General features: G+C 43.6%; 1 protein-coding gene across 1 annotated transcript in view; it reads left to right on the forward strand.

Annotated features, from left to right (window-relative positions):
• Window positions 1-24,593, forward strand: part of DRD3 (dopamine receptor D3) — a 50,523-nt gene that overhangs the window by 22,150 nt on the left and 3,780 nt on the right. Inside the window, exons 4-5 of the mRNA NM_001289897.1 lie at window positions 9,675-9,817; window positions 18,023-18,219. Of these exons, the coding sequence (NP_001276826.1) occupies window positions 9,675-9,817; window positions 18,023-18,219 (340 nt within the window). The remainder of the gene's footprint in view (window positions 1-9,674; window positions 9,818-18,022; window positions 18,220-24,593) is intronic.

Consider the following 24,593-nt stretch of genomic DNA (forward strand, 5'->3'; position numbering starts at 1 on the left):
AAGCAAGTCATATTGTGGAAAACATTGAATGCCAGGCAGTGGAGGTAATTCTAACTTTTATGCAATAGGCCAAGGAGGCACTGAGGAATTTTGAGTGGGGGAATGGCCACTGGGGCTTTAATTCTGGGGGAATAATTTTGATAGTGCTATGAAGGACCAGTTAGAAAGTGCAGCAGAACTTCAGGTAAGGGATCATAGGATCCTAAAATAAGTAGGAGGCAACAAGAAAGGAAAAGTAGGGGAAATTTTGGGGAAAAAAAAAAGGCAAAAGTAGGGTCTATAAACAAGAACCTCTTGAATATGAAAGATTAGGAAGAGAAAGGAGTCAAACAAAACACAAGATTCCAGGAGAAAGATGCTGTCAAGAAGAGATCACCATGTCAAGATGCTTTGACGCTTTAATGGTTTAATTTTTAACATCTGGCACAATAGGAACAAGTGGACTAGCCAGGAAGTAATGTGATCTGGAACTCAGGGGAGAAAGCAGGGAAGTAGTTGGAGATTTAGGGAGGTTAGCACAAAGCTTAAGATTATTAACTTGGAGTCAAATAAACATGAATTCTAATCCTGGCATGGCCCCCTACTAGTGGTGTGGCTTTGGCAAATTCCTTAAATACTCTAAGAAGTTGGAAATTGAAGATAATAACAGCACCAAAGAATTGTGAAGATGAAATGAGTTAATGTGTGTCAAAGCTTAGCACAATGTGATAAATTCTCAATAAATGGCAGATCTTCTTTGGGGTCACCTGTTGGAGCTATGAGGTGGATGGATGATATTATTGGGAGAAGGAGAAGAGGCAGAAGGGGAAGGGGGAGAGAGAGAACTCAGAGGAGGAAAGGGAGGAGGCTTTTGACTTTCGGGAGGAGGCTTTCAGAAAGGACATGAGAGAACGGGAGAGGGTTCGCTTTGTGAGGAGGGAGAACTGTGTAAAGAGAGTCCCCTCAGCCCTCCTAGTTCCTGAGCCTCCTCTCTTCCCTCTTGAGAACGTGCCTATACTCTCCATCCACACATATTCACACGCACTTAGGGCTGTGGGTGACGTTGTGCAGGTTGTGCCCTGCACAAGGGTGTAGGAATGAAATTCAGCCATCACTCCCTTTTCCAAGCCTAGAGTTGGCCAGAAGAGGGTGCCTTTCTACAATTTGCCAGCCAGGAGAGGGTGCCTTTCTCTAATTTGCACAAGAGCACCATTTTGCTGGCAGCAGCCATGCTTAACGCACACTTCTAGTTCTTACCACTTAAAACGCAACCAACAAGAGTAACTTTGAGTTGGCATCTGTCCCATATAGGAAAACTCTGAGAATACACAACACCTACCTACCTGAAGGAACCAGCCATGTCTTAGATCCCAAGCGAAAAGGAAACTCCCTTCTTGGCTCATATTTCTATATGGGCCAATGAATTCTCACCGAACCTCAAAATGGAGCCCCCTCCTATTCTAGAAATGAAAACAGGCCTTGGAAAAGCTGGGTTCATTATGCTTCACAGCAGTTTGCAGTACATAGCATTACATTCTGTTCATGTGATGACAAATAGCTGGTCAATTCATTAAAAATGCAGTCATTCACGCAGACCTTTGGTCTTCACACAATGCCAGTCACCAATCTGACAAACTTAACCAAATGGATTCACTATTTCTTGGTCATGAAGCCCTGGTCTATAATAATGCTGTGGAAAGAGATAGGAAAGAAAAGGAAATGATAAAAGGGTTTTTGAAAGCAAGTAATACTATTGTCATTAGATTCGTAGGCATAGCTCTGATGCTTGGATTAATGCTGCCTTTTCTTTTTTAAAAAGCAGAGTGGGAAGTCCTCTGAGCACAAGCCCCCACTCCTTTAGCTCCCTGCCTCCCCAGGGAGCCAGCCCCCCTCCCATCACATCCTGGGTCCAAACTAACTCAGGGAGAGGGCTGAGAATGTGTCAGAAGAGGAGGACACGACCAAGTGGTGAGAATCAGAGTCCTCCGAGAGGAGCCCAGGAATAATGCAGCCAAATTCATTCACCAGGGAGTTCTTTAAGTGGCTCTCAAATGGCACCCATCACACAGGCAAGCCTCCGCGTCTTTGCAGCGAGCACAATAGGTACCAGATGAGTCACAGGCACCTTGGATTTTTAGTTTGCATCTAAATAAGCACTTTATATTTGCAAAAGGCTTTCCAGTCATTTGCAAAAAGCTTTCTCCTTCAACAACTCCAGGAGGGGAGTCCACAGAACTAAAGATTTATTGAGCCCCCTGTCTGACCAAATAAAAGGTGGTGAAAAGCAGCCCTCACAGAACTCTGGGGCTCATTAAACCCAGGCAGGGAGTTAGAGTCAGACCTTCCCACCCAGGCTGGCCTCTTTCCTCCTGGACTGCTAGCTTCCTAAAGAGCAACCCTTGTCAGTACACACACATACACACACACACATGCACACACACACATACACACACACACATGCACACACACACATACACACACACACATGCACACACACACATGCACACACACACATGCACACACACACACATGCACACACACACACATGCACACACACACATGCACACACACACATGCACACACATACGTCTCCCACCCCGGGACAGGGCTCTGAGATAGAAATCAAATTCTGCAAGGTACTGAGACCTTCAGTAAGTGACAAGCCATATAGATCCCGCTCACAGAACCGGAAGTCAGAAGGGACATCACAGTTACCTCATTTGAGCAGAAATGCTAAATGCTTGCATGAAGTCCCGCAGCCTCTTAGCACAGGTATGGAACTAGAAATGGAATCTCCTGACTTTCCACCCGCACTCTATTACGGTAAGTGACACCTTCATTGGTGAAGGTGAGGATGGGGCACCAAGGCAAGGGCCTCTGGCCACGCTGGCAGCTCACCTTTATAGGTACAATTTTCTTGGACTAAATGAGGCACATTTCCTATGCCTTCAATGGCCTGGCTACCTCTGTGCTAATGCTAACTTACATGAGTCTGGAAGCAACAACAATAAAAAGTTACCATGTATTTAGCATGTACTATGTGCCAGACACTAAGAGCTCTTCATTCATTATTGCTAACCCTCACGACAACCCAGAGAGAGTGATGTATTAGCCTCATTATATAAATAAAGGTGCTGAGACTAGAATGGGTAGGTGAGCTTGCTGAGATCACACAACTGGCTGGTGCAAGAGTAAGGGTTCAGGCTGCCTCTGTCTATTACAGCACACTCCCTTACTCAGAGATGCTGAGCTGTGAGTCTGGCTCTGGGTTCCCTAGCTATAGAGTCACACTGCCTGGCTAAAAATCCAGGCTCTACAGTTTAATAGCAATGTGACCTTGGGCAAGTCAATTAACCTGTCAGAGCCTCAGTTCCCTTATCCGTTTAGTGGAAATAATAACCACTACCTCAAAGGGTGGTTAGGATTCAATGAACTAATATTTGTAAAGCACTTCAAATAGTGCCTGTCACATAGAAAGTGTTAAGTACTTTTTTGGTGGATAAACAAATTTAAAGTTCCCTGATATCAGGAGGAAGGGGAAGACAACCACAAACTCACTGATATTAACAACCACTGATCCCTTGAGCTAGCACAATAATAATGACAATAATAACAATATTAATACTGTCTTTTAAATGTTTAGTATTAATCACTAGGCACTGTGGTTTAAAAAAAACATGTTTACAGAGAAAATATCATTCAATATTCATTACAGCCTTTTCGGGCAGAAATTATTATCCCCATTGTACAGATGAGAGAAAATTGACTCTTAGAAAAAACAAACCACTGGCCCATGGTCACACAGTTCAGTGGTAGAGCTGGGATTCAGAGCTGATGAGTCCGCTTCTCATGCCCGCGGATTTAATCACCAAGCACACTGCCAGTGCTGGAGTCAGCGGAGTCATCCACATCAGAAACGGCCCAGGGAGCTAAGACCTCAGACACAAAGGGAGGGGCCCTGGCTCAGGGTCTGCAGAGGCGGCACGCACAGTGCGAGGCTGGCAGGTCCGGGCCCGGGAGTACCGCCGCGAGCGCAGCGGCCAGATGTTCAGAGGCGGCCCTGGGCCAAGCCTCTCTCTCCCGGCCAAGCCCAGCCCAGCCCTCCGGGTGCTTTGGCGCGGCCCTCGCCCGCAGTCGGTCACGTGCAATCGCTCCCAGAGGAAGTCATAGGCTAAGCGGTCGGCCTGGGTGGGAATGCAGGGTCCCTGCAGGGCTCCAGGAACCAGGGCGCCGGGCTTTCCCTCTCTGCCTCCCCACAGAGCCTGGAGAGCCCCCAGGTGAGCAGTGAACTTCTCACCCCAGCCGTGCTGGCAGAGTTCTTGCTGCATTATAGTGCCCTCCGATGGCCAATTCCGGTACAGCCTCGCTGTCGCAGTCGGCTTATGACAAGCAGGGACCTCATTTATTCTAACAGTTTAATCATGTTTTAAAAAGAGCAAGAAAAAAATTAATGTAACAGTGTTATATTGTAGTCTTGTCTCTTATTTCTTTTCCAAGTGAACAAAAATCTTTGTCACAGAAATTTTCCGTAACGCAGACTTTCTCAAAACCTGTCTAATCATAAGATGCACTTGCTTGCTAAAAATACACATTTCTGTTCTCACTGATATGTGGGAGCTAAGCTATGAGGATGCAAAGGCATAAGAATGATATAATGGACTTTGGAGACTTGGGGGAGAATCCCCAAGGAGGAGATTCAAGAGAGGACTTGCATCAGATGGAGGGGAGCGTGGCGAGGGATAAAAGACTCCAAATACGGTACAGTGTATACTGCTTGGGTGATGGGTGCACCAGGATCTCACGAATCACCATAAAGAACTTACCCGCATAACCAAATACTACCTGTACCCCAATAACTTATCAAAAAATAAAATAATTTTTAAAAAGAAGAAACAAAAATGCACATTTCTTGGTTCCACCTCAGAAATACTAAATCAAAATCTCCAGAAACTAAGCCTGATACTCTGGTGGTGGTGGTGGTGGTGGTGGTGGTGTTTTTGAGATGGAGTCTCGCTCTGTCGCCCAGGCTGGAGTGCAGTGGCGCAGTCTTGGCTCACTGCAAGCTCCGCCTCCCGGATTCACGCCATTCTCCTGCCTCAGCTTCTCGAGTAGCTGGGACTACAGGCACCCGCCACCACACCCGGTTATTTTTTGTATCTTTGGTAGAGACGGGGTTTCACTGTGTTAGCCAGGATGGTCTCGATTTGCTGACCCCGTGATCCGCCTGCCTCGGCCTCCAAACGTGCTGGGATTACAGGCCTGAGCCACCGCGCCTAGCCGATATTCTGCATTTTAACAGGATCCCCAGGCAATTAACAGAATCAAGCTGATTGAGGAAACTCAGCTGTGGTCGCACGCACTGCTCTGCAAGCACTAACCACCCTTGCCATGCTGACTTCGCTGAGGAAGCCCCTGTCCCCCACAAGAACTCAGAGAGCTGTCGATGCCCTTGAGAGGGAGGAGGGCACTCAGGAGAAACACACCTCAAAGGTGGGAGACTTGGCTCTGCCACAATTTGCTGCAGAACCTTGGGTTCATAATTGACATCTTTGCGTCTCTGCTTCCTCCTTTATGGGATACAGCCAAGGTTTCCTACACTTGCTGGCTCACTTCATTAATGGAGCCTCCAGGGAGTTGCTGAACGTTCTAGCATATTTAGGAAAGTATATGACTCTCGGTGGTCTGCTGAAGCCAGCTTATCATGGCTAGCAAGAGCTGATTGGCAAAATTTTAGAAACCTTTTGAGTCAGTTATTAAAGCTTTGGTGGTAGCTTAAAATCGGCCATGGTGGGAGTATTTACGCCACAGAAATTGGCAAATATTACAAATTAGGGCTTTTTGTAAACTACAGAGCCTATTGTTAGCCATTTGCCAGCACACCACTGAATAAACAGAAGGGCCAGGCTCTTTTACATCAAAGGATATTATGCAAGTGGAAGGCCTGGAGAAAGCGAGTTACTACAGCATTCCTTCCCCTCGTTGTTCGGTCATGGCAGCAACAGGACTCAAGGCTCAGCCCCTCCTCCAAGGTTCCTCATAGTTACCGCTAACAGCGAGGCCCTTGTAGACATATTGGACTGGAAGCCCAGCAGAGTCTAAAGCCCTGAGGGGAGCCAGAGGCCTAGAGAAACACCAGCTGCTACTTGACCTGCTCTTGTATACACCAAGGAGAGGATTCAAGAGAGAACTTGCATCAGATGAAGGGAACTAGGTTGTTATAGCCTCCCAAGGAGCGGGTAGCAGGATCTTAATATGACCTTATCAAATTTTTCCCTTTTGAGAAAGAAGCCACCTTTGTCATACCTCATGGTGTCAAGGCCAAGTCCTGCACAGTTTACCTTCATCTCAGAACTCACAGTTGACTGTAATCTGCCCTTTTGGGAATACAAATCTTATCACTCTACAACAAGTTGCACAAGAGGCAGATTCAGGCAGTGCTGGCACATAGGAGCAGGGGAAACACACAGGAGGAGCATCAGGAAGCCTTGCCCAATCCCTTCTAGCCCAGCATCTGTCCTTCTTTCCTTAATCCCAGGCCTTGAGGTGCACAACAAGGGTTAAGGAGGCTCCAGGTTCCCTGGAAACTGACAAGACAAAAAATGTTAAGCCATAGGTAGATCCAGCTTATACCTTAGATCCCTGAGACTGGCCAGGATTAGAAGGGAAGGAAGCCTTCCCCTCCTACAGGAAAGGAGGCCTTCATGACCCATGAGGCAGTCAGTTAACAGTTTCTTATTACTTTCTTTATACAAGGACCTATGGAGAATATCAAGGTTGTAACAAGATTTGATCCTGAAGTAACTTAAATGATATGAGGCTCTCTCTCTTCAGCCACAAGGCAAATTCAGTCATGAGGCAAGACAGCTGCATGCAGGAGGGCATTGTAATTGATTTGCATAGAAGTGCTAAGAGTTCATAGTTAGTTGGAAGTCTCTGTGTAGGATGGAAAGAACCGGTAAGGTTGCTGGTTGAGTTCATCTGAGATTAATGGATGGCAGGATCGAGTTGGCCAGGGAGGGAGAAGGAATGATTAATTGAACAAAGACACCAGTCTCTGACTATTGAAGAGTACTCATCACGGGGCCAGTTGGGCTGGAGCTGTGAGTGAGTGTCAGGGATCAGTGGGAGGTCAGATTGGCAACATAAGCTGAGGTCATGTTGGAGAAGGCTGAGCTTGGTTTATGGGTGAAAGAGGAGCCATCAACAGTGTATTCATTTTCTATTGCTGTGGAACAAATTATCACGTATTTAGAGGCTTGAACTGTACCCATTTTTATCTTGCAGAGTCTGTAAGTCAGAACCCTGTACACAGTGTGGGTAGATTCTCTTCTCAGAATCTCGCAAGGCTGAACTCAAGGTGTAGACTGGGTTGTGTTCTCATCTGGAGCCTGAGGTCCTCATCCACACTCATTCAGGTTGTTAGGAGTATTCAGTTCCTTGCAGTTGCAGGACCAAGGTCCCTACTTTCTAGCTGTCTGTCAACCAGTGCTGCTCTCAGCTCCTGTAAACCTTTTGCCATCTCCTTAAAAAATGACCCTCTCCAAAACATAGCAGTTTGCTCCTTCAAGGCCAAGAGGATAATTTCTCAGTCCCCTTTAAGGGCTCACCTAATTAGGTCAGGCTCACTCAAGATAATCTCCCTTTTGATTATCTCAACCTCAACTGATCAGTAATCTAATCACAGGAGTGATATTACATTATAATCACAGGTTCAGCCTACACTCAACGGAGGGGACTATACAAGGCAGAAATCTTGGGGCCATCCTTGAGTACTGCCTGTCTCAGATAAGTTTCAGCTGGGGAGATAGGGAGACGTGATGAAATTTATTTTTGGAACCTGGCAGCAAGAGACCAACGAGGAGGCTGTAGCCATCAGAGAAATCAGGTAGCAGGAAAGGGATAGGTGGATAAATAAATGGGGAAGATATCTCAATGGATAAATTTACAGGACCTGGAATGTTCCTTCCCCATCTGACCTCATGGCTGGCTGCCTCTTGTACCACTCACTTCCCTGCCCACTCTGTGTTAGTTTTACCTCCTCCCTGGTTCTCTAACACATCACCCAGCGTATTTCTTTCATGGTACTCTTCATTTTATATTAACATATTTGTTTCCTTTTTTATTGTTCATTCACTCCACTTAACGCTAAGCTCAAAGAGAACAGGGACAATGTGCCTTTTGCAAACCTCTGAATATCTGGAATGGGGCCTGGCATATAGATGGGACTCAATAAATATTGAATAAAGTTTAAATAAATAAGTGACCAAGGCTGAGCACGGGGTCTCACGCCTATAATCCTGGCACTTTGGGAGGCTGAGGCGGGTAGATTGCCTGAGCTCAGGAGTTCGAAACCAGCCTGGGCAGCATGGTGAAACCCCATCTCTGCTAAAATACAAAACATTAGCCAGGCATGGTGGCACGCGCCTGTAGTCCCAGCTACTCGGGAGGCTGAGGCAGGAGAATTGCTTGAACCTGGGAGCCAGAGGTTGCAGTGAGCTGAGATCGCACCACTGCACTCCAGCCTGGGTGACAGAATGAGATTCCATCTCTAAATAAATAAATAAATAAGCAAGCAAATTATATGAAAGGGTCCAGGGAGAGTCAAAAGGTCTGAGTACTAGGTCTGGGTGTCTTGAAGAAAGGCAGAAAGTGCAACCAGATGGAGAGGCGTGGGGAGTTGGGGAGATCTGTTTTAGACATCTTGAGTTTGAGATGACTGTGGAACAGTTGTCCAGCTAAGTCCTACGGGCAGCTGGAAATGCTGATGAAGAATTGTCATACAAAAGAAACCACAACAATGTCCAATAATAGTAAGGAACTGGACTTTGGTTATGTAAAAGAATGAAAACTGGATTTTAAAATAAGCCTCCATTGGACATTTCTCATTTCCATTTTTAAAACATCTACTACTTAGAGGAGCTGTCACAATGAAGGCTATAATTTATATTAGGACACAAGCAGGGGGTAAACATCCTCTTTAGGTACGTTCTTTCATTGTCTGAAAACCTGCAGGAGACGGTAAAGGCACATAGACCAGCACCCAGAGCGTTCAGAGTGAAGAGTGTGTGACGGTAAGGCCAGTTATGCTGGGCGATCAGGCAGAACCAGTAAAGAAGCTCTCCAGCAATCCAGTGGTGCTGTGTTAACTTTTGTATTCTTCCCTTTTTCTGTTCACCTCCCTCAATAAGTTCTTCATGTATCTTATCTCAACCCTTCTGCTATTTTTGACCTTTCTGCTTTTCTCTCTTCCTCTAACTAAATTGTATTTCTCATGCCATATGTATCAACCTGATTATTTCTCTACTAACTTCTTTCATCTGGTCTTTTGAAAGGAGCCCCTCACTGGACTTGGTAGCTCACGCCTGTAATCCCAACACTTTGGGAGGCTGAGGCCAGAGAGTTGCTTGAGCCCCAGATTTTGAGACCAGCCTGGGCAACAAAGTAAGACCCCATCTCTACAAAAAAATAAAATAATTAGGCAGGCTGGTGGCATAGCCGTATAATCCTAGATACTTGGGAAGCTGAGGTAGGAGGATCTGATCCCAGGAGTTGAACTGCAGTGAACAGTGATCATGCCACTACACTTCAGCCTGGGTGACAGAGTGAGACCCTGTCTCCAAAAACAACAGCAACAAAGAAAGAAAAGTATCCCATTCCATCTCACCATGCCTATCCCCTCTCCCTTGCTTTTTCAGGTACACTGCAGTGGTCATGCCCGTTCACTACCAGCATGGCACGGGACAGAGCTCCTGTCGGCGCGTGACCCTCATGATCACGGCCGTCTGGGTACTGGCCTTTGCTGTGTCCTGCCCTCTTCTGTTTGGCTTTAATACCACAGGTAACGATGATGGCTTCACTTCTAGCATCCATGTGACTCACAGCACACCTGAATGACTGGCTGTGAGTTGTGCTCAGCCCTGAAATTTCTGACCCCCGGTCAGTGTACTTTGCAATTAAATGAGAATGCCACAGAATGCAAAGCTTTGGCCTTTGTGGGTTATGAATAAAATATAAAGCAAAACCTCATCAATTATTGGCATGGGGGTAAAGTTCTGCCCCAATTAATGAAAAGTCTGGCTCATCTTTATTTTGAAAGAAATGTCATTGTATTCATTTGCAGAAATGTACCAGTTAAAAAAACCAAGATATATATTAATAATTCAGGCAAGGTTTGCTAATAAAAAGATAACAATTCATAACAGACCTACAATGCAAATAACACATTATAAAAGTCTTATAGTAGGATATATACTTCTAACTTTTTACTCAATAAGAATAATTTCCAATTCTTCAGAACCAACCAGTATAGATTCCCAAATTGCTGGAGAGTGTATTTCCTATTTTCAATACAAAAATTCTGGGCCGGGCATGGTGGCTCACACCTGTAATCCCAGCATTTTGGGAGGCCGAGGCGCGTGGATCACAAGGTCAGGAGATCGAGACCATCCTGGCTAACACGGTAAAACCCCGTCTCTACTAAAAGTACAAAAAATTAGCCAGGCGTGGTGGCGGGCACCTGTAGTCCCAGCTACTCAGGAGGCTGAGGCAGGAGAATGGCGTGAACCCAGCAGGCAGAGCTTGCAGTGAGCCAAGATTGCACCACTGCAGTCCAGCCTGGGGGACAGTAAGACTCCATCTCAAAAAAAAAAAAAAAAAAAAAATTCTGGGTATGTTGGTTGGCACATGGTACATCTACTAGATGGATGGATGGATGGATGGATGGATGGATGGATGGATGGATGGACAATGTATATATCTGAAATGCTCAGGATTTTAAGCATGACACCAATACCTCAGATGAATCAGTGCCTTCTGTGTTTGTACCATGTCCATCTTTTAGCCTCAGTAATTTTTTTTCTTTCTTTTTTTTTTTTTTTTTTTGAGACCAAGTCTCATTCTGTTGTCCAGGCTGGAGTGCAATGGCACAATCTCGGCTCATTGCAACATCCACCTGCTGGGTTCAAGCAATTCTCCTGCCTCAGCCTCCCAAGTAGCTGAGATTATAGGAACCCACCACCATGCCCTACTAATTTTTGTATTTTTAATAGAAATGGGGTTTTACCGTGTTGGCCAGGCTGATCTCGAACTCCTGACCTCAAGTGATCAGCCCGCCTCGGCCTCCCAAAGTGCTGAGCTTACAAGTGTGAGCCACTGCACTCGGCCAGCCTCAGTAATTTAATGTGTCGAATGAAAGGTATTAACACACACAATATCGTGATGGGTATTGACAATATACACTGAGTGCTGAGGGAAAACTGCTTGATAAGTGTTCCAGTGGTCATCTGGATTTCTCATTTTGTCCATTTGAATTGATTCATTCAATGCCTATATTCCAGGTTTGTAAATTTCTAGTATATATGTACTAGCCACATAGCCATGTGCTTGTGTGTATGCAGATATTATATGTAACATATTATATATAAATATGGGCAAATTCTAACTTTAAGTAATCTTCCAAGTGTCATTTGCTGGACAATGATTTAGAAGTCAAAATATATTTTGGAAGATAGGTATAGGCTCTGGAGCAAGTAAAATCTAAGTCCAAACTCCAATCAAAGTCCAGACTTACTAGCTGTCTCTCCTTAAACAAGTTACTTAACTTCTCTGAGTTCCTCATTGGTAAACGTGGGATAAAATTACAGTGGAGCATACACTTGAGTGAATTAAAATATGTGAACTTGATCTATGTATTTAGTTAAGACATTTTTAATATTTATTTTTATATATATGACCCCCTACAAATAAGCCCAGCAATTTTATCTCTAAAATTATATGTTCCATAGGAACTCTATGATATATGATATATTACTATATGTATCATACAACTTATTACTCTTCATGGTTATAATAAAACCATGTATATCTTTATATGTGATTCAGATTTTCAAAGCAAATTTGGAGTCTATATAATTTTCACTTTATTTGTTGACTTTAGAATCTAAGCCTACATATAACTCCACTCTACTTTCTTCATAGAGATTTTTGCAATTAAATGAGGATTAAATCAGGATAACATATGTAAATATGCCAAGCACGTACCACCTACTCAAGGCTGGCTTGTTTCTCTGCCACAGTAAAGGGTAACTAGCCAACTTATTAACAAATATTTGCCTGTTTAACCCAGGCTATTCTCAAATTATGGTGTTGTTATCTTTGCATTACTGTTTACCATTCATTACTTTGTTATGTTAACTGAATGACACTTTATACACACAAACACGTGTGTACATGCATACATTGCCCAGGACAAAGCAACATCCCTCCACACAGCTATAGAGGCTGACTCTGTGGCATAAAATATCATTTTTGGTGAATGCTAAATGTGCTTTATGGGTTAGTCTGATAACTAAGTCACCTTCTGTAACCTTATTTCTATATGAAAATGCATTCTTAGTTGGAATTTCTAGTGTGGGAAACTCACCACTGCTAGACCAAGGCACTGCTTACCTGCTAGCCAATAGCAAATCCCTGCCAACATCAGCTGGGCTGACTGTGGTTCCCCTGACTCATTCTTGGTGGAGGCGGTCTTATTCACTCTCACAGACACACCACACTGGAAACAGTTGAAACAGTCCCAAATTCTGACATTAGACCAAGTTCTCGGTTAATGTCGACATCCAGAGTGAAGAAGAATGATGAATTGCAGTGTTGTTGCCACCAGTGAGATCATTATTGTTCCAGAAACAAAATTCAGGAAATTTTTTTCCAAAAGGATTTTCAAATACAGAACTGAGAAGGCAGAAAAGGCCTGTGACAGCATGTGCGCTCTCACTTCTCCCTCGTCTCTCACAATCTCTCTCTTTTACTTTTAAGTGTATTAATAGCATTCTAGCAAGCCCTCCAGGTATTCACATACTATGTCAAAGTGTCAGGTTCCATTGTAGGAGCTCAGTAAATATTAGCTGGTGTTATGGTTGCTATTATTTATTGGAAAAGTTTATACATCAAAATGTAACTATACATCTGCAGCCGTAAGAGTTCTGCTGATGGTTTTAGAGATCAGTTGCCCCTTCCTAGAACACAGTTAGGGGACTTAGTAAGCGAAGCTCAGGCCCAGCTGTCCTCCTCTGCCTCAAGCTGACCTTCACTGTACAGCTTCATTATCTTGATAGATGTGGGTTCCTGCAGCAATTCTCTCATTTGTAAGGAAGTTCCCAAGTTCATTTGAAAGCCCAATATAAAGGACTCTTCTCAGTCATTTTTTTCTGTGAAAAATAGAGGGGGAGAGGGCAGGATCCTGCCAATAACACCTGATATTGGAAGCAGCTGGACTTCCACTAATAAGTGCAACACAAAAAAAAGAACTTTTTGACAGAGCTCTTCTTTTTAGTGCCAAGGGCTGCCACATGCAATTGTGAATTATTAGAGAACATAAGATACAGAAAAGTTGAACTTCAGTCTCTTCCAACTTGGAGTTGCTCCTGTTCTCAGATAAAAGGTCAACATGAGGCAGGGTTTGGCTGAGAGAGTTCCGAGGCGGGGGCCTGGCTGGCCAGGGTTGCCTTAACTCCCAGCAGAGGCCCAGCAGTCTAGGCAATTTTCACATCATCAACAGACCCTGACACGGCAGGGCATGGTGTGCTGGTGCTAAAGGAAACTCTGAAGATCCCTGAATGAGCAGCCCAACCCTTTCATTGCATAGATAAGAAAAATAACTAGTATTTAAATTCCTGCTAAATCAGAAAGCTATTGTGTTATTTTTAAAAACTAGAATGAATAAGCAAAGAGTGAATAAGCTGATGATAAGGGTTTAAGAACCCTTTAAAGGAGGAGAAACTTAAAGTTAAGAAAACTGTATCAGCTGGCTTGATTTTCCTTTGAAAGAAGGAAATGGAGGGGTGCCATTTATTTGATTTCATCAGTAGAACATCTCACCTAGTTTTCAGAGCACTGGAGCTAGGTTGGGGGAGGGGGAGCTTAGTTGCACAAAAAGTTAAAAGAATAGTAGAAGCACAAAGTTAAAAGAATAATAGGCTCATCCTAAACTCAGATTCATTGGCATCACATGTCTTTGGAATCAAGTTGGGGTCAAATCTGTCAATTAGTTTGAAGTTCATGAATCTTTCAAGTAAACCTGCTCTGAGCCAAGCTGTTCACATCATGATGGGGCTCAGTTTCCCAAGACAGCCCGCAAAAGCCTCATAGACGCCTTTGCCTTTTTCATCCAGCACAGTGCTTTAAACATAGTAGGTGCTCCATAAAATTTGTTGAATGAGTAAATAGATGACTCTTCATCATCATCCTTTCTTCCTGAAATGTTGAGATTAGTTGGGATAAGCATCTCTAATCTCAGAGGAGCAGTAACCTCCCCTCCCCCGGGACAGGCCTTCTCCATTATCCTCTGGTCAGTGACTGCTCATGTGTTTACATAAAATGCTCATCTGTACATTTTGCTCATTTATTTACTGTTTATGCATTTGCTCAATAACTATTGTGCTAACAAAACAACATTCTTGCCGTTAAATCATCAAAGCAAGGCACCTCATCTCCTGGGGAAGCCAGCTTCTGGGCGGCCTTACTGCCTTCCTCACCTCTTTGGTACACAGCAGAGAAGATTTCAGAACTGCTGCTGTGTGGCGCATCACTGTGCCCTGCCAACAGGACACACACACACCCAGGGCCAGGCCTGCTGGGGGCTGGGGCAGGCCCTACTCATTGGCCACCCACCTCCAGTGTCACTCTGCCTGCAGTGGGGACATTCTGGAAGAGGCTGCAATGCTTGATATAAGGAAGGGAAGCAGTTTGCTTAGACAGGGGAGGAAGGAAGGGATGGTAATGCAGGTTCTGTGATTATTTGTGAGAGCTTTCGTTGACTAGGGACCCTGAAATAGCTATCTGCCCTCTCAACTCTCTCTTTCAATATTTTTAATGGAGAAATAAATGTTTGCACATAAAACATTCATAAGGTGTCATGAGATATATACATACTTATATGTAGGTCTCCCTTCTACCCCATATTACTAAATTCTGCCATCTCCCTCCCTAGAAACAAACAATATTCTTGCAAGATAATGCTTGCAACAGTGTGCATGTCCGTACACGTATATGTTTATATATGTGTATGTGTATTCATTTTTACACAAATAGAAGCATATCATACCCCCTTCTGACCCTGACTTTTTAGAAGAGAGAGCTCATACATAAAATTTAGAGGTCAGCCTCCCAGAACCCAGAGTGGGTAGGAAAAGGTAGAAAGTTAGGTAGAGGGACTAACAGGGAATATCCAGGACACCAAAGATGGCAACAAGATGGGCAGTGCCACCCCGCTGGCCTCTTCTCACACGTGAGACATGTGAAACGCCTCCTCATGATAGGCAGGATTTAAAACCACCTTTGAAAGAAGGAAATGGAGGAGTGCCATTTATCTGAATTCATCAATAGAACATCTCACCTAGTTTTCAGGGCACTGGAGCTAGGTTGGGGGAGGGGGAGCTTAGTTACACAAAAAGTTAAAAGAATAGTAGAATAGTCTGTTGTCAGATGCTGACAACAGAAAAGCTGACTTCAGAGAAGGGGTGGATCACCACCGACATGGCTCCCTAGAGATTCTGAAAGACCATGCGCTGCCACCCCATCCCTCTTGCCAACTCCATCACCCCTGAATACCAGGAGATGCCAATTTGGTGAACTACGCAGAGCCTATGAGCCATTTTCTTTTTCTTTTTTTCTTTTTTCTTTCTTTTTTTTTTTTTTCTGAGACAGGGTCTCGCTCTGTCATCCAGGCTGGAGTGCAGTGGCGTAATCTCGGCTCACTGCAACTTCCACCTCCCAGGTTAAAGTGATTCTCCTGCCTCAGCCTCCTGAGTAGCTGGGATTACAGGCTCGCACTACCACGCCCGGCTAATTTTTGTATTTTTAGTAGAGATGAGGTTTCACCATGTTGGTCAGGCTGGTCTTGAACTCCTGACCTTGTGATCCACCCTCGTCGGCCTCTCAAAGTGCCCTGGGATTACAGGCGTGAGCCACCGTGCCTGGCCCCTGTGAGCCATTTTCTAAAGGATGATGACACAGGTGTTGGTGAAACAACATGAAATTCACCTGAATTTTACCTCCTCTTCAGAGAACCAGAGAATTTAGGAGTAGCTTGTAAAGATTCTAGTGGCAAAGTTGTCATTAAAATGCATCACTGAGCACACTCTTTTCATTTTAGTTCTTAGCTTTTATTCCCTTCCTTCTCCCACAAACATTGTTTCCTGTAAGTCTGTCTCCAAATTTCCATTCCAGATGATACCTTCCCTTTCAGTTCAAAAAGCTCAGGGAGAGAAATAATGAATAGATATAAATAATAGCTATCATTTATTCTCATTAATTCTCACAACTACTATAAAATATTTCTATCCTTTTTTTTTTTTTTTTTTTTTTTTTTACAGATAATAAAACTGAAGCTTTGCATATTTGAGAAACGTGTCGGCTGGGCGCGGTGGCTCACGCCTGTAATCCCAGCACTTTGGGAGGCCAAGGCGGGTGGATCACCTGAGGTCGGGAATTTAAGACTAGCCTGACCAACATGGAAAAACCCTGTCTCTTCTAAAAATACAAAAAAAATTAGCTGGGCATGGTGGCCCATGCCTGTAATCCCAGCTACTCGGGAGGCTGAGGCAGGAGAATCGCTTGAACCTGGGAGGTGGAGGTTGCGGTGAGCTGAGATCGAGCCACTGCATTCCAGCCCGGGCAACAAGAGCGAAATTCCATCTAAATAAATAAATAAATAAATAAATAAATAAATAAATAAAAGAAACGCGTCCAAGATCACACAGTTAATAAATAGCAGACCTGAATCTCACACTTAGGGTTCTCTGACTTCCACCTACCTCAGAAAACCAAGAAGCAGAATAAGAAGCCTACATGGCCACTGCCCTCTCCCCACCAGCCCACACCTAAGGCTTCATCTTCCAAGGCCAACTTTGGGGTTGGAGAATCCCCAACCCGTTATGAAGACTGGCTGGGTGTACCAACAGTTGTGCTGACAGTGCTGGATGAAGCACAGATGTTCCATGTCACAACAGTAAAGGGGGATGGGGAGTTAAAACTACAGAAAGAACATTGGCTTGGGCATAAAACTGGCTGCAGAAACATATTTGACAAGTGCAACCTTGGGCTACTTACTGAACCTCTCTGAGTTTTAGTCTGCTCATCTCAGAAGAGAGACGGTAATGGCACCTGCCTCATATAATATTGCCATAATTATTAGGTAGGATAAGGTGTACAAAGCTCTTGGCTCATTGCCTGACAGATATTAGTTTGCTTTTCTTTTCTTTTTCAAGATGGGGCACGTTTCAGGCCCATCTTGGGCCTTGGAGGAATCTCAGTATCTGCTAGGAAGAAGGCAAAGCTACAGGGACCTCCCAAGGAGAAATGGCAGGAACATTTCAGGACATAAAGCAGGGACAAAGATCTTTCTAAATGCACATTCTCCATGTCACAATATCATTACCTGCCTTTTCCCCACCCCATCTCTAACAAGTGCTGGGATTGCCTGAAAAATCAAATCTCTGTCTTGTATTCAGCTACCACCTGCCCTCCATCCCAGATTCAAAATTGGAGAACTGGCATTCTCAGCAAATAAGGCTTCTTCCTTTCATTGCATTCCAACAATTCTCGAATGCCTCCACAACAGCAGGCCCTTTTCTTGGGGCTGCATCCCTCCTGGGAGCCTCTGCCCTGTTGCCCTGTAATGCTCTCCCCAGCCTCCCAGGCTGCATGTCTCTGTGTGACACTTGTGACATCCTATGAAAGGGATCATCTATCTAGACTGTTTGCTCCCTTGAGAGCAGACATGGTGTCTCATTCATCTTTGTAGCCCCAGTATCTGGAACATGATTGTTGGTAAATTTTCTTTTTAAGTAAACTATGAGAAACTCAAAGATGAATTAGACCTTCTACCCTCACTGACCTGACAGTATACGTATCTGAGACTGCATCCTCCCCACCTGCTGTGCAGCAGAAGGTGCGGGCACCATGTGTGACATGGGGCCATGTTTTACCCTCCCTACTGAGTTCTGATACTTGCTAACTGCTTTACCTTCCCCCTTCTCATCCACAGGGGACCCCACTGTCTGCTCCATCTCCAATCCTGATTTTGTCATCTACTCTTCAGTGGTGTCCTTCTACTTGCCCTTTGGAGTGACCGTCCTTGTCTATGCCAGAATCTATGTGGTGTTAAAACAAAGGAGACGGAAAAGGATCCTCACTCGACAGAACAGTCAGTGCAACAGTGTCAGGCCTGGCTTCCCTCAACAAGTAAGCACCCTGGAGTGGGTAGAGGGAAGACAACACACAATCTCCTGACTTCCCAGCCTGTGTCCAGCAGTGCACGATTTTGCCGTTTAGCTACATTGGAGACACAAATCTGACACCCACTTTGTAATCTGCTAATATTGGCTGTGCTTTGAAGGTAGGAAATCCAATCTCAAGAAAACACTGATAGTTGTCTCTAGAGCCTACCTTACCTGGCAAAGTGATTGGATAGCTCCTGGGCTTGTTCTGCTTCCCTTCAAAGTCTTTCATTTTCCCCAAATGGGCAGCAGTTCAGATGTCCCACAGGTTTTGAAGTTTAAGTGCAGCAGTTGTACCTTGCACTGCTGGTGGGTTCCCAGAACTGACTTTTTGTCTAAAACACTCATCCCAAGGATCATTGGGGTCCATCAAAACCTTTTTTCCTTACTGGATCTGTCCCTGTGTCAAGGAACTGACAAGCCGGTGGGATATGGTGCTGATAAAGCATTTTACTGGCTCTTTCTAGGCTCTGAAAAGAAATATCATTGCCTCTGCGATGACTTTCCAATTTCTAGGGCTTTAATTTCTCCTTACCCCATTGCCTGGCACTTAGTAGCTTTCCCACGATGTACTTGAAGCATGAATGGATATATACCGATCACTTGAAATCTACTAGGGAAGGGACAGTGGTAACATTAAACAGCCTCTGCCTTCATGGAGCTTAGAATCTAGACAAGCAAATAAAGCACCCCTCCATTCAAAGTTAATAAAGAGCCCAGAGCTGAATAGGATGTTTGCCAAATGTGAGGTGAAGACAATTAAGCACTCAATTATGAAGTGCTCTGGAGGCTATAGAAGAGAAAAACCAATATGCTTAGTATATGGTTTGGCTATGTCCCCACCCAAATCTCATCTCAAATTGTAGCTCCCACAATTCTCACGTGTCATGGGAGGGACCCAGTGGGAGGTAATTGAATGATGGGGGTGGGTCTTTCCACTACTGTTCTCATGATAGTGAATAAGTCTCACGAGATCTGATGGTTTTATGAGGAGGAGTTTCCCTGCACAAATTTTCTCATCTACTGCCATGTAAGACATGCCTTTCACCTTCCACTATGATTGTGAGGCCTCCCCAGCCACATGGAACTGTGAATCCATTAAACTTATTTTTCTTTATAAACTACCCAGTCTCAGATATGTCTTTATTAGCAGCATGAAAATAGATTAATACACTCAGGAAAGGGCTCCATAGACAGAGTAAGAATTGAGTTTGATCTTGAAGGCAGATCCGATTTGGATGTCTAGATTAATCTTTGATGACCTAGATAATCTTTTTTTTTTTTTTTTTTTTTTTTGAGACAGAGTCTCGCTCTGTCACCCCAACTAGAGTGCAGTGGCATGATGTCAGCTCACTGCAGCCTGTGCCTACTGGGTTCAAGACATTCTCGTGCCTCTGTCTCCTGAGTAGCTGGGATTACAGGTGCCCACCAACACATCTGGCTAATTTTTATATTTTTAGTAGAGACAGGGTTTTGCCATGTTGGCTAGGCTGGTCTCTAACACCTGGCCTCAAATGATCTGCCCACCTCAACCTCTCCAAGTGCTAGGATTACAGGCGTAAGCGCCCGACCTGATGACCTAGATTATCTTTGATGACCTCTTAAGGTCTTTGATGATGTCAAAAGTATGAATGAAGGCCAGACTCTTAAGTTGAAGTCCCAAGGCTTGAGTGAAACAAGACTATTAATCCCCATGAAAGAGAAGATCAAGACCCAAGGCTGAGGATATGAAAGTATTGCATTCAAAATATTATTATGTCACATGGCTACCTATAACATGGCTAGACCCACAACTGACTGTTCCTCCTTCAACCCCCCACCCCTAGTCTTCTTGTCTGCAGCTGCACCCCATTCGGCAGTTTTCAGTAAGGGCCCGATTTCCATCAGACGCCACAGGAAAAATGGTAAGTGGGCCATGTCTTTGATCATAGAGAAAGAATAAGAGACCTTTTGCCACAATACTGGCTTATCTTGATTCTACTCTCACCCCAGAATGAAACCTTGCCCTGATTCCTGCACATATATCTATAAGACAAGATCTGAAATGCCTCCTAATTTAAGCTGCAGAATAGAATTCATCAGATGATAATTCAGAAAGCATATGACTATTGGGCTTGACCTTAGTGACTGGAGCCAATGACTCTTGCACAGAGTGTGACAATGCCATCCAAGGCCACCTGCATTAGAGGAAACAGACGTCAAGGGAACACACATGGGCAGAGCAAAAACCAGGCAGAGAAAGGAAAATTCCAAGTGCCATATTTACTACTGAATGTGGGAAAAATGAAGACAATTTCATGGTCACCATTAGTCTTGTTCTTGCAATTCAAGCCAGGCCTGCCTCGCCCAGCTAGCAGAGTGCAGAATGGAATCTGGAGGTGTTAGATATAAGAACAGTATTCCTCTCTCTGAATTCCACATTAGAAATAAAACTTCAAAAATTTGTAATAATTAAGGTCTGAGCTTTGTTCAATCTCAGTATAGTTAATGACTTTTTACACAGGCCTGGTATAGTAATTGGAGATAATCATTTTAAATGATAATAGCTATGCAGCTCAAAGTTGCCTATGGCTGATCCAAGGTCTGAGGAGGCTTCAAGGCCAAAAGGAGGAAAAATATTGAATACAAACGAGAGATGGGACAGCCAAGAGGCTGGCATTTCCAAGAGTGTGGAGAATTAGGTTCTGTCCTGCCATCTGGGAGTGGAGGGCTCTGCCAGCCAGACCCAGAGAAATCCAGTGTTTCCTCATGTCAGTCATGGAAGTAGTGAACAGGTTTTGCACAGAGCTGAAAAATACACTCACCAATATATAATCTTGGAAGAATCATTTTCCTACTATAGGACTGAATTTCCATATCTGTAAAATGGAAACAGGGTATACTAGATCAATGTTTTCAAATCTGAGTTTTTTTTGTTTTTTTTTTTGTTTTGTTTTTTGAGACAGAGTCTCACTCTGTTCCCCAGGCTGGAGTGCAGTGGTGTGATCACAGCTCACTGCAGCCTTGAACAATTGGGCTCAAGTAATCCTCTCATCTCATCCACTACACCCAGCTAAATATGGGATTTCTTAGGCAATCCCAAGAATTTGTTTCCCATCCCCTAGTTTTAGAAATAATGCGTTAGAAGTCAAATATTGTCACTTTCAGAAGATCAGTAGGTGCCAGTTTAATTATAAACATAATCTTGGGGCCGGGCATGGTGGCTCATGCCTGTAATCCCAGCACTTTGGGAGGCCGAGGCGGGCACATCACAAGGTCAGGAGTTTGAGACCAGCCTGACCAACATGGCGAAACCCCGACTCTACTTAAAAAAATACAAAAATTAGCCGGGCGTAGTGGCATGCACCTATAATCCCAGCTACTCAGGAGGCTGAGGCACAAGAATCACTCGAACCCGGGAAGCAGAGGTCGCAGTGAGCTGAGATTGCACCACTACACTCCAGCCTGGGCGACAGAGGGAGACTCCATCTCAAAAACAAAACAAAAAAAAAACACAAAAAACAAAACAACACCAAAAAAAACACACCATAATCTCAATTGTAAATAGGCATTCAGATAAAATGAGATATGCTTATTTTAATTATTAGAAAATGCCATCAAAATAAAACCAAAAAATTTTAAATACATATTCTCTTAACTTGAGGTAATGTTAAGTGAAATAAGCCAGACATAGAAAGACAAATATCACATGTTCTCAATCACCTATGGGAGCTAAAAAAAAAAAGTGGTTATCATGAAAATAGAGAGTAGATTCATGGTTACCAGAGGCTAGGAAGGAGATGGGGGAAGGGGCAAGGAAGAGAGGTGGATTCATGGGTATAAACATACAATTAAATAGAAGGAACAAATTCTAGTGTCTAATAGCACAGTAGGGTGACTATGCTTAACAGCAGTTTTTGTATATTTCAGAACACCTAGAAGAAAAGATTTGAAATGCTCCTAACACAAAGAAATGATAATTGTTTGAAGCCATGACTAGCCTGATTTGATCATTACACATTGTATGCATGTATCAAAATATTGCATTTACCCCATAAATATGTAAAATTATTATATACGAATTTTTTAAATCTTCAAAAAAAATGTATATTATTCTAGAATTCCTAAGAATACCTCTGTGGAGTACAATTTTTTAAAAAAACTCTAGGCCAGGCATGGTGGCTCATGCTTGTAATCCAAGCACTTTGGGAGGCTGAGGCGGGTAGATCACTTGGGGTCAGGAGTTCAAGACTAGCCTGGCCAAAATAGTGAAAACCCATCTCTACTAAAAATACAAAAATTAGCCAGGTGTGGTGGCGGGTACCTGTAATCCCAGTTACTAAGGAGGCTGAGGCAGGAAAATCACTTGAAGCTGGGAGGCAGAGGTTGCAATGAGCCGAGATCATGCCACTGCACTCCAGCCTGGGTGACAGAGTGAGACTTTGTCTCAGTAAATTAATTAATTAATTAATTAATTAATATTTTAAAAACCTAAATTGGCTGGGTATGGTAGCTCACACCTGTAATCCCAACACTTTTGAAGGCCAAGACAGGAGGATCACTTAAGCACAGGAATTTGAGACCGGCCTGGCCAACATAGCAAGAACTAATCTCTACTAAAAATAATAAATAAATAACACTAAATCATCTTGAAGACCCCTTGCATTCATTCATTCATTCTGAGTATGTACAATGTGCCAGCTCTGTGTATCTAGAAAACTGCTTCCTTGAACTAAGGAAACCAAAGTGAGGGGTTTTGGTTGCTGACACTGACTAACTTATGTAGAAAACAGATTTACTGGAGAGCTGTCAGGTGGCTCACAGGCTCAATGAGAAGGCTGAAGAAGAGCTTCAGAAAGATGCTTTTCATGCCTAAGAAATTATCTGGTTAGAAGACCTAGGACACTGGACATTGAATGTCACCACTACTGGAGGAGTTCTGAAGTCTCCCTGCTTTACAAGTTCCAGTTCAAAGTCTCAGCTGTGAATCTGCAGTTGACTGGGCTTGGTGCACGTGCCTGAGTTCTAGCTGTGTGGGGATGGAGGTGTGAAGTGAATATCTGGCTTTTACGGCATCAGTAAGGGGAGTTGAGGAGTTGAGTTCTGCCTCCTGTTCAAGACTGACACAAGAGTTTGATTCTTCAAACTTGAAAAGAAGTTCAAGTTGGGCACACACACATCTCCCCGTCCATACCAGAAAAATTAACATACTTCAGTTTTCCATTCTCGGAGGCTACTCATCCAAAACCCATTTTTCCCTATTTCTTTTCTGTTTTACAAATGAAGCTCAGAGATATTAAATTAACTTGCCTAAAGATACATCTACTAAGTAAGAAAGCTGAGAAGAAAATCCTGGGCTTTCTTTTTTTAACTTTCTGTAATGGAAGTTTTCAAAAATAAAAAAGTAGAAAGACAAATATAACAAACCCCCAGTAGCCATCAGGCAGCCTTAGTAGTGATCAACTCGTGGCCAATCTTATTTCATCTACAATCCCACCTATGTTCACACATCCCCACTGGATTGCTATGAAGCAAATCCTAAACACCATGTTATTTCAAACCAAAATATTTCTGCAAGATCCTCTAAAGAATTCAGACCATTGGCCGGGTGCAGTGGCTCACGCCTGTAATCCCAAGACTTTGGGAGGCCAAGGTAGGCGGATCACCTGAGGTTAGGAGTTTGCAACCAGCCTGACCAACATAGAGAAACCCATCTCTACTAAAAATACAAAATTAGCTGGGTGTGGTGGCACATGCCTGTAATCCCAGCTACTTGGGAGGCTGAGGCAGGAGAATCTCTTGAACCCAGGAGGCGGAGGTTGCGGTGAGCCGAGATCGTGCCACTGCACTCCAGCCTGCGCAATAAGAGTGACAGTCCGTCCCCCCACAAAAAAAAAAAAAAGAATACAGACTGTTTTATAAGACACACAACCATAATACCACATTACATTAAAAAATTAATAATAGTTTTCTAATATCACTAAATGTCCAATTGATGTTCAAATTTCCCCAATTATCTTGTAAATTATTTTACAGTTGGTTTGTTTGAATCACAATTCAAATAAGGCACATATTTTGCAACTGTTAAGTATTGTCATTGTTGTTGTTAAAATTTATCTGTTGAAGAAACTGAGTCATTTGTCTTGTGGAGTTTCCCACACTCCACATTTTGGGGCTTATGTCATAGCAGTGTCACTTAATCTGTTTCTCTGTATCACCAGGTCATTCTAACTCAAAAAGGCCAGACTACAATTCTGTGCTACCCTGCTCAAGGGGCTGTTGTGATTATCAAATGTTCTATATGTGGTGGGTGCTGCTTTTTTTTTTTTTTTTTTTTTTTTTTTTTGAGACGGAGTCTCG

Source organism: Macaca mulatta, chromosome 2 (genome assembly GCF_049350105.2).
Source record: "Macaca mulatta isolate MMU2019108-1 chromosome 2, T2T-MMU8v2.0, whole genome shotgun sequence".
NCBI classification, from domain to species: Eukaryota; Metazoa; Chordata; class Mammalia; order Primates; family Cercopithecidae; genus Macaca; species Macaca mulatta.